The following is a 16261-nucleotide window of genomic DNA, read 5'->3' on the forward strand; positions in this document are numbered from 1 at the left end:
AGGCGTGTCTGGCCGTGATGAAGATTGTGATGGATGTCTTGGCATATATTCCTCTGCAGGCTGAGTGTGAAGTTCAGTTCCGCTGCTTCACTGGACCACGTGACCTTGGGGATGTTAATTATCTTCTCTGAGCATCCGTTCTTCATCTATGAATTGGGGATGATAATAGCTCCTGCCTCGTGGAGTTATAGTGAGGATTAGATGCCATAAGTGCATATAAAGTTACTGGCACAGGATTAGGCATTAATCCTGTTTAGTAAATGTTGGCAGTATTTTTGTTAGTATCCTGATTTCTGTCAGCTCCAGCGTATGAGAGTGCCCGTTTTCCTACACCCTCCTTGCCTGCACCGGGGGGTTATGTATTTTTCTTTTTAAGATTTATTTGTTATTTATTTATTTTATTTATTTATTTTTGGCTGTGTCAGGTCTTAGTTGCTGCACGTGGGATCTTTGTTGAGGCATACAGGATCTTTTGTTGTGGTGCGTGGGCTTCTCTCTAGTTGTGGCATGCGGGTTTTCTCTTCTCTAGTTGTGACATGCAGGCTGGGCGGGTGGGCTCTGTAGCCGTGGCATGCGGGTTCCAGAGCACGTGGGCTCTGTAGTTTGCGGCACGCAGGCTCTCTAGTTGAGGTGCGTGAGCTCAGTAGTTGTGGTGCGTGGACTTAGTTGCCCTGCGGCATGTGCGATCTTAGTTCCCTGACCAGGGATCAAACCCACGTCCCCTGCATTGCAAGGTGGATTCTTTACCACTGGACCACGAGGGAAGTCCCTATGTATTTTTTTTTTTTTTTTTATGCTTCATTTTGGTCTCCTCTACGCCTCGATGAATGTTCTCCTTGGGCCTCATTTTTCCCTCGCAGATCCTGTTCTCAAACATTGAAGACATCCTGGAAGTTCATAAGGATTTCTTGGCTGCCTTGGAGTTTTGTTTACATCCGGAGCCTCAGTCTCAGCATGAACTTGGGAATGTTTTCTTAAAATTCGTGAGTACGATGCCCCAGCCCCTACCGGAGCCTGCAGCTTTTGGGGAGTGGGCTTCTCCCCTGGGTCCCCATTCTGTCCACCCTTGGCCGGCTTCGTCTGCAGGTCTGTCTGGGAGGGGGAGAGGCAGGTGGGCAGGCGGGTCCAGCCTCCACCCCCAGGAACAATGGGCAGAGGGTTGGACCCAGCAGACTGGGGCTCTTTTTAGTGGGCTCTCCCTCCCTTTAATGTCACGTAGGGTGTGGTCCCCCTTTCCTCAGAGCTCTTTGCTGAATGACTGCGTCCTGGGGCTCCTGTGACCTCCTGGCCTGGCAGGGCCCCTCTGCTGCAGCATGACCAAGAGGGTGGACTCGGGTCAGACACACCTGCATTTGAGTCCTGGTCTGGCCTCCCACCGGCCACCGAGGGTGTCTGACCCTTGGGTGCCCCCTTGGGCTGCTGGACAGGGAGACTGATCCTTGTTGTAATAGCCACTCTCTTCCCAAGTCACTTAGAATTGTGAGGGGACAGCTGGAGGAAGGGGGGGCAGCCTAGACCACAGGAAGCAACTGCTTTTCTCCACCCGTGCTGCGCAGGACCCTCCCCACTGGGAGGAAACCTGCACTAGCTTCACAGGCGCGAGGCCTGGGCCAGACTCCTGTCCTCTCTGAGCCTCAGTTTCCTCCTCTGATGGAACAGTAGGGATAGTGGTGCCTCCTTGGGTTGATGGAAGGACTCAAAGAGGTAAAGCAACAAAGTGTGTAGCCGAGAGCAGCAATTCTCAACCAGGGGGCGATTTTGCCCCCAGGGGACATTTGGCCACGTCTGGAGACATTTCTGGTTGTCACAGCCTGGGGAGGGGGCCATGCTACTGGCTTCTAGTGCGTGGAGGCCAGCGATGCTACCAAATATCCTGTAGCGTGCGGGACGGTCCCCACAGCAGAGGATTATCCGACCTCAAGTGTCAGCGGTGCTGAGATGAGAGACCTTGGCCTGGAGCAAGCACTCGGTCCACGTCGGTGCTTACTTTCGTTGTCGTTGTCATAATTACTAACTCCCTTCTCCAGGGAATCACATCTGTATGGTCCGAGATTAGCATGGCAGAGCCAGGCTGCTCATGGGCTGTGTCACCCTTGGCAGGTTGTTTTAACTTGTCTGTGCCTCAGTGTCCTCACCTGTAAAATGGGTAAAAAACTAGACCTGACCCTTGATGTCCTTGAGGATCGAGTGAGCTAATACAAGGAAGGAGAGGGCTCCGAACAGCTCCTGGCCCACAGTAAATGCTCACTGAATGTTGGCTATTAGCTCTTCACGTGGCCAGCATTCCTCAGCGTACGAAATAGGATGAATGTGAGAGCAGACAGGTGACATGGGCACTGATGGAGGGCGTGGTGCAGGGCAGGGATGTGATCTGCTTTGCATTTAAAGGGCTGCTGCTGGGGAAGTGGGGAGACCAGGAAGAGGTCACTGCGCGTCTGAGATGATGGTGCCCATCGGGCAGGGTGGTAGCCGTGCATGTGGTGAGAGGGGCTAGTGGCAGTACTGGTTAAGGACACATCTTTTTTTTTTTTTTTTTTTCTCTTGCCAATCTGCGAGGCTAGCAGGATCTTAGTTCCCCAACCAGGGATTGAACGCAGGCCCCAGCAGTGAAAGCACCGAGTCCTAACCACTGGACCGCCAGGGTATTCCCCAGGACAAGTATCTTGAATAGGAAAATAGAAAGGATAGGAGGGACAGTCTTCCCTTTGGGTTCAGAGGAAGGAGTGAGCCCCCATTTCTCTGGAGCCAGGCTGTTTAGGTTCCATTCCCTGTTCCATAACTGAAAAGCTGAGTGACCTTGGGCAAGCCACTTCACCTCTCCAGGCCTCAGTCTCCAACTCTGTAAAATGGGAGTAATGATAGTACCTGCTGTTTGGTACTGTCATGAGGATGAAATGAGTTAATTCGAGTAAAGCAGTGAGATCTGGCCTGGCTCCAAGCTGGTGCTGCATGAGTGTCAGCAATGGGTGTTATTCCAGCTGGGGCACCAAGGAAGGCTTTTGGGCGCTGGTGGCATAGTTGGGGATGCCCGTGAAGTGATGACATCTGAGCTGAAAGTGGAATAGTCCATACTTTAGACGAAGCGGGGAAGGGGTCCTCAGGGTGCATTTTCCAGCTTGCCAGTAACTCCAGGCCCCATGTGTCCCCCGACTTCTCTGCCTGAGCTGCAGAGGTGTGGTAAGCAGGTTTAGCACACTGGCCAGTGAGGGTCTCCGGATCCTGAGTCCCCACTTGGGCTAATTTGCTCAGAGATGCAGGGGACGGCTGGAGGAAGGAAGGTGGGGATTTTAGAGCCCAGGAGGCAGCCTCTTTGCCATACCCTCTCCTGTGCTGCCCGGAACCCTCCTCACGTAGCCTCATCAAACTGGACATCCGTGACGGCAGTGCCTACCCCCAGAATCCTGATGTGCCGACGGTGGATGTTCAGGCCTTTGTGGAGAGTCAAAAAAACTTATTTAAAAGGGAAATTTGCATCATTATTGGACGTGGAAAATGAGTATCTCTTGCTATTAAAAATAAATGCAATAGAAACCAAGCTGTGTTACAGCATTCCGTCTAGAAACTCTTGCCCACCTGAGTCTCTGAGCCTGAGACCTGCGCTGGGTTTGATCAAAAGGAAGATGAAGAGTGTCTGACTGGCTTTGGCGTCACAGCACACCTCGCCGAGACCCTTCCTTGAGGTAATTGGAACAGCTGAAAAAGGAGTCAGCTTTCTCCACGTCTGATTCCGTGTTTTTAATTTAAAGTCATCTTTTTCATTTAACATTTGCAGTCATCACCCCGCTCCCCCCAGGCTCGTGGAAGGCGGTGCTGAGTTCTTTTTAAAAGCAGCCGCTGCTGTAGGTTGGGTTCCAGGAGCTGGAGGCCTGCGTACAGGTGGCCTGTTGGAAGCAGCTGAAGAAGGTTGCACAGTCTCCACCTGGCCTGACCCCACCTGGGGTTGGGGGAACTCTGGAGCTGGCGTGCCTCTTCCTTTAGGTCGCCCTGAATTGCCATGAGGTGGCGGGGCCTTTGCACCCCCATTGGACTTGGGCTGTCCCAGGGAGTGGATGGACAGCCTCGGGCCGGCCAGGCAGCTGTCTCAGGCTGAGGACGGTCCCTGGGGAGGGACTCACGGATAGGACACACTCACCACAGCATCCCCTGACAGGCCCGAAGGGAGGGGGCACCAGGGCCAGCCAGACAGCATCGGGGTTGTAAGGTGGTGACTGGGAACAGAGCTCTGTGGAACAGGCTCTCCAGGAGAGGAAGGGGCACATCAGACCCTGTGAGGGGCCCTGGCTTACAGACCAGCCCACCGCTGCTGCCCAGCCAGTGGACAGTGGGGGACTCCCTCACCCCCTCACCCCCAAACCTAACCACTGACTACTGAGGTGATTGCAAACTAGCACTCAGTGAACCTTCTCTTTATGCCGGGTGCTGGTCTGAGCGCTTTACGTATATTAATACATTACAACGTCACAACAACCTTTAACGGTGGGTGCTGTTATTATACCCACTCTACGCATGAGGAAACTGAGGCCCAGAGAGGGTAGGTCAGGGCGCAAGCTTACCCAGGCAGTGAGTGTTGGAGCCGGGATTTGAGCCAGTGTCGTCTGACTGCTGGACTTGTGTTTTTCCACCGTCTTACATGATAACGTCTCTTTATATCATTTTTAAGCACCTGCTGTGCACCAGGCACTGTACTTGGCGCTGAGGATGGTGCCCTAAATAAGACAGACTTGCTTTTTGCTGCCATGAGGCTCCAGGAGGAGGGTTAGTCAGTTGACAGAGGAAGTCGTTTCAGATGTGGACATGGGTTTGTGAAGAATATAAAATGCAGATGTGAGGAGTGACTCTCCTTGAGGTTGTCTGAAGTTGGGAAGTCAGGGACAGGGTTTCTAGATTGAGCAAATAACAACACCCAGAACGGTGGGTGTTTGGATGAATTTGGATTTCAGGTAAGCGACAAATAATATTTTAGCATAAGTATGTCTCATACAATGTTTGGGACATCCTTGTACTGAAACACGATTTGTTGTTTATCTGACATGAGCGCTCAGCTGAGTGTCTTGTGTTTTATCTGGCGATCCTGGTCAGGGAAGGCCTCTGTGAGGTGGTGACGTAGGGGATCTTGGAGAAGGATATTCCACATGGAGAGGAAGCCAGGGCAGGGGCCCTGGATGGAGCAGGCTTGGCCCACTGGAGGAAGGCAGGGAGGCCAGAGTGGTTGGAGCAGAGTCAGTGATGGAGGGAAGGGCCCTGTCCTGTAGGGACTGCATTATGAGAGTTGGAGGGTTTAGGAGGAAGTGGTGTGGTCTGTGTTAGGTTTTAGCCTCTTCTCCCCACAGCTGTGTGGACAGGTGGAAGATAGCTTGCGGAAAGTGACCTGAATCTCATACTCCCCTCCCCACCAGAGAGGTCTACATGGCCAGCTCCTTCCCTTCTCCAAGTCTCAGTCTTTGTGGGTGTGAAATGAGTGGTAGGGAGCAGATGGTCTCCGTGGAGCTAGTGTCACCCCCTGGGTACTGTGGACGGCAGCCACCACTTCTGACAATCCTCGAGCTCTCTCTGGGGGCTAGAGCCTCTCCCCCAGCTGTCCCCAGCTGGCAGCTGTCCCCATTCTCCTCCTTCACAGCCCAAATCCACGGCCACACGCCCCCCACCCCCACGTCTGTGTGTGCACAACGGTTTGTCCATTTCCTCCAAGCCAAATGAGCAAAGCCCCACGGGGCGCCCCTAAGGAGGAAATTGAACACTTGGCCTCTTAGCTGTCAAGGGTAGCATTTCCACATTCGCTGCATCTTCGGCCTACGATGCAGCTGGGGTTGAGCTCAATGAAAGGAGATGGGAGTGATGAAACGTGGCACGGTTTTGAAGAGGGGTGTTGTCATTTGCTAAATTTAACTTCTCCAAGTCTCAAGCCTTCTCCCCTGCCCTTTTCACAGGCTGAAGGAGAGGATGACATTGCACAGTGTGTCAGAGAAGGGGCTCAGGGAATGAGGAATGACAAACCTGTGGCGATCTTATGACTTATTCCCCTCTCCTGCATCCGTGGCAGACATTGCTAGTCAATCACAGCATTCTCCATGGGGTTCCAGAATTCTTCTCACTAGTGTTCCAGACAGCAGGACTTACTGATTGGGGTTGGCATGTGAGAATGAACAGATTTGGCTGTGCTTTTTGGTCCAACCCCTTCATGGTACAGATGGAGATGAACAGAGAGACTGTCATCACACCAGACTTGGGTCCATTTTTTTCATTTTCTTCCCCTTTTAGAGTGTGCATATATTAGTACTATCTTCACTGCGAGTGACAAAAACAACTCAGATAGGCTTAAACAAAAAAAGGACTTTATTGGCTCCTACAAATGAAATATTCAGGGTGTGTTGGCATCAGGTATAGCTGGATCCAGGACCCCATATGATGTTTTCAGAACTTGGTTTTTCTTTATCTCTAGGCTCTGCTTTCCTCTGTTTTGTAATTCTTAGCATGGTGGCAGAGGTGGCCCTCAGCAGTTTCAGGGTGACAGTCTGCTAACTTAGTAACAAAAGTTCAAAGAGAGCTTTGCTTCACAGCAGTTCCAACATGAGTCCTTAAGGGCTCTCACTGGCCCAGTTTGGGTCGCGTGGCCATTGCTGCCGGGACCGGGAGCTCTTTGATTGGTGTGGCCTGGGTCACACGCTCACCCATGGTGCCTGGGATGGAGTGGAGTCAGTGGGGTCAGAGTGTAGGAGGCAGATTCCCCAGGGGAGGAACTGGGGTCTGGGACCAGAACAAGGGGGAGTGGATGCTGGGTGGGTGAAACAACACACGGGCCAGCGAAGAGCCGAGGCCGCACTGCGGTGCACCGGGGTGGTCCGGAAGAAGCATGGGGCTGGTGCGAGGGTCTCGGGCACCACTCGGTTCCTCTCTCTGCTCTCTTGCTTCATTCATCAAATAGTCACGAGGCCTGCGCTCTGTCTGGCACTTCAGTCCCCACTGGCCGTAGCCATGACCTCATGAGTTTGCAAAGTCTGCCTGCACGGAGCTCATGGTCCAGGGGGTGGTTGTGGGGAGGTGGACAGTGCAAGGATGAGAAATCAAATATACCGGGAGGCGAGAGCCACCACAGTCCTCAAAACCTGCCTGGTGCCTTCCCTGGTGGCCTTCCCCGGACCTGTGAGTCCATTCAGCTCCCTTCCGCCCAGCTCTGCCTGTCTCTTCGTTGCCATCAAAACCTACCCATCCACTGTCCCACCTGTCATAGATGGATTCACCAATGGGATGAGGAACTTGCTGAAATAGTAACCGTGGTAATAACAGCAACATCAACAACAGCAATAACAATAGCGGCTAACAGTTAAGTTAAGCCCTTACTATGCACTGTTTTACGCATTTACTGTGAATTCACCTGATAAACCCTCACAGTGACCTTATGACGGGGAGGTCATTACTGTCTATAATTTATAGGCACGAATGCAGGGGCTCTGAAACATTACATGCCTTGCCCAAGGTCACAGAGCTGGTGAGCTGGGGGAGTCGGGCTGTGAAACTGGGTGGTCTGGCTGTAGAACCTGGACTTGCACTTATGAGGCTGATGCTGATTGTAGCCACGGGGGCTTTGGTGTCTTATCTTGGAGCTGTGCTAATAGCAGGGCCTCTAGGCTCTTGGCTGCAGAGCCGGACGTCAGCATGGGGGTTAAGAGAGGTCGGATCCTCCTTCCGCCACTTCGCTAGGTGTGAGACCCTGGGCTCATGACCTTTCATTGGTTTCCCATGTGTGAATGGGTTGAATACAGTGATTCCAGTGTCAGGTTACTGTGAGGTGTGAGTGAGTCTTACCCGCATTCCAGGAGAGCAGAGGGTGGCATGTCCTAACTGCTCAGTACATACTACGTGTTGGCCCCCGGCTCTGGCTGCGGGCACTTCGCTGCTCAGGGCATTTGCTCAGATGGTGTACACGGAGCCCCAGGGGGAGCTGGGCCGGGTTGGGGTGGCTTACTAATTCTGAAACCCATTCTCTCTCCTCGTGGGTTTCCTCTTTCCTGCAGCCACCCACCGGCAGGATGACTGGGGGCTTGTGCAGAAGCAAGACGAGCTGCTTACTTTGCAGACCCACCTTTTCCTTCCTTAGCTTCTTGGGGTCTCCTGGCCACCCCCCAGCCCAAGGTCAAGGCCCTTGAGCCACCTTCAGCCCTTCCTGTCCTGCAGCCTTCCCCAGGACATCCTTGTTTGGGGTTTGGTGGGTTGGGAGGAGGTGTTCTGTGAGCCTTTGCGAACTGAGTATGCTCAGTGGAGAGCTTCCTGCTAACGAAGTCGGCTCCTGTCCCTTTCAGTCCCGGAAACCCTGACTGATGGTTACAGACCTGGTGACTCACAGGTGACCTCTAGGCTGGAAAGAGTCCAGCTTTGGGCTTAGGGGTATCTGGAGGTCAAGGGAGCTATCCCCCTGCCTCAGCAGTGCCTCTGCTGTGTGGCAGTGACCAGAGATCTACTTGTTCCCCCAAATTCCTGAGTCTTATTTAGACTCTTCTGGTTCTTATATACAGGGCATTGCACCTAGTAGGTGTGTAGAGTTCATTTAGTCAGTATTTATTGAGGGCCTACTGTGTGCCAGGCATCGTGCTAGGACCTGAGGACACCTCAGTGAACAAGAGGATGTGGTCACTGCCTTCAGGGAGCCGACTGCCAAGTGGGAAAAGACAGATGATGAACAAATAATCTGGATAATTCCAGATTGTGAGAATGCTATAAAGAAAATGAAGACGGGGGTGTGGGGGTGATAGAGTACACCTGAGTGGCCACTTTAGCTAGGGTAGTCCAGAGGTCATTTGAGGAGGTGGCATTTGAGTTGAGACCCGAATGCTGGGGAGTAGCCAGGCTTTAGGCAAAAGTGTTCCAGGTAGAAAGAACAGCAGGAGCAAAGGCCCTGAGGTAGGAACAGGCTTGGCAAATTCAAGGAGCAGATAGAAGGCTGGTGAGATGAGATCAGAGAAACTCAGGGTCACATTGTCTGGCCCTTGAAAGGTATAATAAAGTGTTGGATTTCATTCCTAGCGTAATAGAACACCATTGGAGGGTTTTAAGCAGTGGGGTGACACAATCTGACTTGTGTTTTGATTCTAAAGACATTTATTGAGCACTTCTTGTATGCTGAAACCTCACCTATTAAGTCATTTAATTTCAGTAACAATCCCATGAGTGAGGGGCTATAATCAACTCCACCTTAACAGGTGAGGGAACCAAGGCATAGAGAGGTCAGGTAACTTGCCCAAGTTCACAGCTAGAAAGGCACAGCCAGGGTTCAAGCCCAGGCTGCCTGGCTTGAGTCTGTGTACTTGACCCTGGGCCCTGCTGCTTCCTGAGAGGTTACTGGGTGCAGAACTGGGGCAAGAGTGGAGGCTGAGAGGTCTGTAGAGAGTGGGAGCGACTTCATCTGAAATCCCGCCTGCTGGGTATGTCTCAGGGTCAGGGTGTGGGATAGGCCTTTCCTCCCGGGCCTGCTGGCCCAGCTGTCCGTACATCTCAGAGCGTCTGCCTTCCTGCCGTGACCTGTCTCCCACAGGCTCTGTCCTTGTCTTGCAGAAGGACAAGTTCTGCGTATACGAAGAATATTGCAGCAACCACGAGAAGGCCCTGCGTCTGCTTGTGGAGCTGAACAAGATCCCCACCGTGCGGGCCTTCCTTTTGGTGAGTTAACCGTCACCCTTGCTTCTTCCTTCCTCTCTGCCTCAGCCCTGCGAATCCACACGGACCCATGGTACCTGATCCCTTCCTCAGCTAGGGCAGTCTGTGTATAGCAGGTATCGTGAATGTTTCCTGTAAAGGGCTAGATGGTGAATGATTTTTGCCTTTTTGCGTTCTACAGCCCTGTCATCACGACTCTACTCTGCTGCAGTAGCGTGAAAACAGCCATAAGTAAAATGTAAGAAATGAGCATGGCTGTATTCCAATAAAACTTTATTTATAAAAATAGGCATAGAGGGCTGGATTGGCTCTAGGGCCAAATTTGCCAATTCCTGTTCTAAAGTAATGATCCTGATAAGACTGATAACAATAGTATTAACAATTGTATTCAATATTATTAGTATTATTTAATTATAAGTGAAAGAAAATCTGGTTAAAATTGGCTTAAGGAAAAAAAAAGATTTACTGGTTCACTTTCTTGGAAGGACCTGAGAGAGCTTCAGGTACAGCAGAATCTGGTGTTCCAGTGACATCATCAGGAGTGTGTCTCTTGGTTCTGCTTTTCTCACCTTGGCTCCATTCCCAGGCAGGCTCTCCGCATGTGGTGGCAACGTAGCCTCCATTGGCGCCTGGCTTATACCTCTCATAGCCAAGCAACTCCAGGATAAAGAGGGCTCCTCTTTTCTAATGGTAACAACAAAAATTCTGGGTCTGATGTTCATTGGCTCAGCTTGGCTCAAGACCATATCTGTGAACAAGTTGCTGTAAACAGAGGGATTGGCTGGTGCTCGGATTGGTCACTTCTGGAGCTGGAGGGCGGGGTCAACTCCATTCATACTACAGGCCCTAAGGCTGTGGGTGGATCCCTAAAGGATGTTGGTTTGCACTTGTGGAAGTAAGCTGGGAATGGACGTTGGTCAGGCAAAACCACAGACACCCATGATGGTCTTTCCTACAATCAAACGATTCACTTGTGTATAAAACAGGTTCTCATTTGTGATCTCCTTGGGGCTTTACTGGCCGCTGTCTGTTGTCTATGAGTTGAGGTATACATTTGTCTGCCTTACAGACATCCCAAGTAACAGTGGTCTAAACAAGGTAGACATTTATTTCTCTCCCATGTTAAGAATGTGGAAGTAGGCAGTCTGGGGGTGGTATGGGGGTCCCAATGTCAGGGGCCAGTGCCCTAGTATGTGCCCTCATTGACATGGTCTAAGACGACTTCTCACCACTTCCACACTCCAGGTGGTGGGTTGCAGGAAGGGTGGGAAGGAGGGCCTGCCCCTCCCCTTTTAAGGGCACAGTAGGAAGCTGCACACATCTGCTCACATCCCATTGGCCAGAACTTAGTCACGTGGCCACACCTAGCTGCAAGGGAGGCTGGGAAATATAGGCTTTATTCTGGGCAGCCCTGTGCCCAGCTGAAAATTCTGTTGCTTTGGAAGAAGAATACATTCAGGGACACCGCATAGCCTTTGCCACAGGTGGTTTTGACGACTCCAAAATATTAAGTGACTTCCTGAGAGTACGTACTTGAAAAGTGATTGAGCTTCTCATGGGTTCCAGTCTTCCTCTTTTGCCTCTAAATTCCCTGTTCATTCAGTCACAGACCACCCACCCCATGAGCCCCCATGCTGTTTTATTTCCCAGCGGCACACACAGAATTCAGCACACAAAAGTAGAACCGTTAACTGCCATGGTATAAGGAGTCTTAACCATGTGTCCAGAGAGCTAAACTATATAGTACAATTCTTTTTTTTTTTTTTTTTTGCGGTACGCGGGCCTCTCACTGACGTGGCCTCTCCGGTTGCGGAGCACAGGCTCCGGACGCGCAGGCTCAGCGGCCATGGCTCACGGGCTCAGCCGCTCCACAGCATGTGGGATCTTCCCGGACCGGGGCACGAACCCCTGTCCCCTGCATCGGCAGGTGGACTCCCAACCACTGCGCCACCAGGGAAGCCCTATAGAACAATTCTTAATTGCACTTCTCCCTAATGCACAGTCTCCAAGAAAATACTTCCAGGATTTTGATTCAAAATGTGTGTTTCTTTCACCCGTGAGTTCGTGTTGCTTGGCCCACTTCCAGTAAGCATCTGAGGCAGGGGAGCTTGGCCAGCTGATTGCCACTTTTGTCTCAAGCGTCTTAGGTGTTCAGGACTGGTGCATTTTATTGTTGGTATCTGCATCTTTACATTTCTGGTTTTTCACTTATATTTGTAAGAGTCTGGGCACCAAGCAAAGATAAGTCAGGTAGTGTAAGGTCACACACGCGGCCACGGTTCTGTGGTTGGCCTAGGACTCTGAGGCAGCACCGCTCTGCAGTGGTCCTGCTGCCCAGGCTTGGGCTCCCTGAGTCCCACCGTCTGGACTCAGCTGTGTCTTGGGAGGCAGGAAGATGCCCAGAAGGTGTTTGCAGGGGCGCGGGAAGGAAGCGCTTCACTTCTTCCTTTTTCCTTCCTCTCTCTTCTGCAGTCTTCCTGGTAGGCCAGGCTGCCCTTTTCCTGGCAGCAGCTGGGCTGGGCCGGATTGGGCAGGGGGAGGAGGTGTGGGGCGCCAGCACACACTCCATCTGTCTCCCTCCTTGCTGGCATCTCCCAGCTTCTGGCCACCTGCAGAAGAGCCGTCTCAAGTCTATTATAGGATGTTAAGCCATTGGGAACAGACACAATCTGGCTTTCCATTCATGATGTACTGTACGCTAGCAGAGAGATGGGGCGGGGACTTCATCTTTCTGTGCCTCAGTTTCTTCTCTATAAAATGGGGATAATTGATTCATTTATTCATTCAACAGCTTTGTTTTGAGCACCTACCAAGTGGTAGCAATCATTCTAAGTACTGGCGATATAACAGTGACCAAGGCAAGAAAAGTCCCTGCTCTCATGGAGTGGCCATTCTCGTAGGGAGGACTTCCATGGTATATCACATGGCATTTAGTTCTCTGCAGGAAATAAAGTGAGTTAAGGATGGCAGGAGTTTTGAGCAAGTTTGGGTGGTGGCTGCTATTTTAGATGGCTCTTAGGGAACACAGTGTCTTAGGTGACATTCAAGCAGAGACCTGGATAAAGTTAAGTGAGAGAGGCAAGGAGTATCTGGAGGGAAAGCATTCTGGGTAGAGGACCTGCAAGTGCAAAGGTCCTGAGGTCCTAGTGTGTTTGAGGAATAGCAAGAAGACCAAGGTGGCTGGATTGGAGACTGTGAGAGGAAAAGTAGAAGGGCGGGCATGGGGTCAGAAAGATTGAAAGAGGCCAGATAATGAAGGAGCATTTAGACAATGGGACAAATCTGAGAGTTTTAGAAAGTTTTGTTATTGCCGCATAGCATACGTGTGGTGAGTGTACTCACAGCATAATGAATATTCACATATGTGTGCACCCATGGAACCATCCACTGAGATCAAAACACTCTACCCCAGGAGGTTCACTCCAGAAGGTTCCCTGTGCTCTTTCCCAGGCATGCCCCTCTGTGCAGCCAGAGGTGTAACCTCTGTGCCGATTTCTCTCACTAAAGGTTAGGTTTGCCTGTTCTAGAATGTTTCACGAATGGAATCACACTGGAGGCTTTTGTGTCTGCCTTCTTTCGCTCAACATAATGTCTGTGAGGTTCGTCCAGGTTGGAGCACGTGGCAGGACTTTCAATAGAATATTCAATTTTAGACCGAGTGGGATGGCAAACTGTGGGATGGTTTCAAGCAGAGGAATGGTGTGAAGTCATTTGCGTTCTGAGCGGCTCCCCTTGGCCGTGTGAGGGTAGGAGCAAGGAGACCATGGTGGAGGCTTGTATGAATTTCCCAGGGCTGCTGTGGCAATGACCACAAACTGGGTGGCTTAAAACAAAATTTATTCTCTCACAGTTCTGAGGCCCGAAGTCTGAGATCAAGGTGTCAGCAGGGCTCCGCTTCCTCCGAAGGCTCCGGGGAAGGGTCCTGCCTTTCCTCTTCCAGCTTCGGGTGGCCTCACGTGTTTCTTGCCTTGTGGAACCAGAACTCCAGTCTCCGCCTCCCTCTTCACACAGCTGCCTTCTCTGTGTCCTGTCCTCTTCTTATAAGGACACGGAGCCTGTTGATTTCAGGCCCACCCTAATCCAGAATGAGAATGACCTCATCTTAATTGGACTAATTATATCTGTAAAGACCTTATTTCCAAATAAGGTCACATTCTGAGTTTCCGGGTGGACATGGCATTTGGGGGGACACCATTCAACCCAACCTGGGGCTGCTGCCATGGTCCAGGCAGGGGATGACAGTGGTGAGAGTGGGGCGGTAGCACTTGGAGAGGTGGTTGGATTTACACAGAGTCCGATTGTCCAGCTGACACGATGTGCCATGTGGTTGGCTTTGGGCTATTAACGAATGAGAAGAATCAAAGATGTCTCCAGGGATTAGGGCCCAAACAACTGGAAGAATGGAGGTACAATTTCCTGAAATAGTGAAGGTCGGGTAGGAGCAGGTAGGAGAGGTAAATTTAAAAATTCCCTTTTGGGGAGTTCCCTGGCGGTCCGGTAGTTAGGACTTAGCGCTTTCACTGCCGAGGCCGGGTTCGATCCCTGGTTGGGGAACTAAGATTTTGCAAGCTGCGGGGTGCGGCCCCCCCCCCAAAATTCCCTTTTGGATGTGTGAGGTTTAAGGATGCCTGTTAGATGTCCAGGTGGGGATTTGGGCCTAGAATCAGAGATGTGAGTCTCGGGTTTTGGGAAGGGAGGAGCCAGGCTGGAGACAGAAAGCTGAGTAGTTTCTGCGGAAAGGATCGGTTAAAGTGGTGGGTCTGGATGAGGTCGGCGGGGAATGAGTGTGGATGGAAAAGACGACCCAGGGGCATGGCTGCCATTAGGAGGTTGGGAAGAGGATGAGGATGACACCTTACCTGAATCAGTTCTGTGAAATTAGGATGGTTTAAAGAGAGGATTCACAAAAGTTCTTCCCATAGTGCCTGGGGCATCATCTTATTAGAATAGTGAATAGCTCTGTGTGTGCTTGCTTTTTTTTTTTTTTTTTTTTCTTTTTAAATGAGAATCTAGGGTGTTTGGGATGAAGAGGAATTGGTGGCCGTGACAGTCCTGTGAAAACTTCTTGATCCTGGACAAAGAGACAGGCCTTTCTCCAGCCAAGCCCTGGGGGCGTCTGGAAAGCACACCCCACTCCCAGGCTCCCTCTCTCTGCCTGGAGCTGACATCATCAGGGCAGCTTGCGGGGAGCGCTGGCTTGGAGGACAAAGGCCTGAGTGTGAGCAGTGTGGGGCCTGGCACATCCCAGCTGCCGCAGCCCTGGCCCCCCATCTGTGCCAGGGCTGGATGTGGGGCTGGGAGCCAGGCAGCTCCTGCTAGTAGAGCAGGGGCCCCCAGGGTCCCTGGGACTACTTCTCTAAGGAGAGGGTCCCCAAAGATCCCTGAGAGGCAGAGGACTTAGCTCTGAGACTTGGGCCAGTGCTTTTGGCTCTGAGTGCCGGTTTGCCCATCTGGAATAGGGATCTTGCTTATTCTAGGGCTGTGAGGATGAACTTTACCTATGGGTGAAACACAAGGCACAGAGCCTTAGGCATGGTAAGCACACGGGAAATGTTCTCTGGTCTTATTTACCTTGACTATAAGCAGGGAAATTGTCTGCTTTGTTGGGCAGTTCCCCAGTGCTTGGAACTGTGCATACAATGTGTATTTGGAGAATGAATGAATGAATGAATAACTGATTGGATGAGAATCCCTTTTCCCAAGAGTCCCTTTCCAGTTCCATTCTGCTAGCATGGTGTTGAGGCAGAAGGCTGAGACCCCTTCATTGCTGGATGTGCTGGCAGTTTGTTCATTCATTCATTAGTCCATTCATTCATTCATCAGTCTGTTCATTCATTCATTCGTACATTGGGCACACAGTGAGCTCTAGGGACCCAGGACTGTGAGGGGTGTGGTGGGAGACCACAGGCATGTAACTTGTTACACTTCTTTCCCATGCATGACTTTCTACTTTACTACCCCTAGGTTCTCCATAAACAATGCCTAGTTTTGTTTTGTGTGTCATTAAAAGCTTTATGTAAATGGGTTCACACCATACATATCCTTTTGTTTTCCTTTTTTGCTCAAGAGCATGCTTTCGAGGTTCACCCACATTGTTATACATAGCTTTAGTTCTCCCATTTTCACCACTGCATAGTGTACCATTGTGGAAATCTGCTGCAAACATTTTTCGTTCTCCAGTTGTTGGATATTTAGGTTGCTTTCCACTTTTTGCTGTTTCAAACAAGGCAGTCTTTAGTGTCCGTGTTCCTGTGTCCTGTGCATGTGTGTGAGTTTCTGTAGAATGAGGGTTGGCAGACTTTTCTGTAAAAGGCCAGATAGTAAATATTTTAGGTTTTGCAACTATAAGGTCTTTGTTACAACTACTCAGCTCTCAGACGCAGCCACGGACGTTATGTAAACAAATGGGTATGGCTGTGTTCCAGTAAAAATGTAATTGCCAAAACAGGGAGTAGGCAGGATTTGGCCCACGGGCAATAGTTTGCCAGCCTCTGATCTAGGCTTTGTGCTGGGTTGTAGAGTATACACGTTTCTTCCTCCCCTAGGTATTGTTAAGTTGCTTCAAAAGTGATTGTCTGTAGCTGCATTTTTGAGAGTGCTTCCCATGATTATT

At 51.0% G+C, this 16261-nt stretch overlaps 1 protein-coding gene across 10 annotated transcripts in view; it reads left to right on the forward strand.

The window, feature by feature from the left end:
• PREX1 (phosphatidylinositol-3,4,5-trisphosphate dependent Rac exchange factor 1) overlaps positions 1 to 16261 on the forward strand; it is a 194972-nt gene that overhangs the window by 82305 nt on the left and 96406 nt on the right. For all 10 annotated transcript variants that reach the window (XM_067014051.1, XM_067014052.1, XM_059036024.2 and 7 more), the window contains 2 exons: positions 861 to 983; positions 9547 to 9651. In XM_067014051.1, the coding sequence (XP_066870152.1) occupies positions 861 to 983; positions 9547 to 9651 (228 nt within the window). The remainder of the gene's footprint in view (positions 1 to 860; positions 984 to 9546; positions 9652 to 16261) is intronic.

This window comes from Kogia breviceps, chromosome 14, assembly GCF_026419965.1.
Source record: "Kogia breviceps isolate mKogBre1 chromosome 14, mKogBre1 haplotype 1, whole genome shotgun sequence".
Lineage (NCBI taxonomy): Eukaryota > Metazoa > Chordata > Mammalia > Artiodactyla > Physeteridae > Kogia > Kogia breviceps.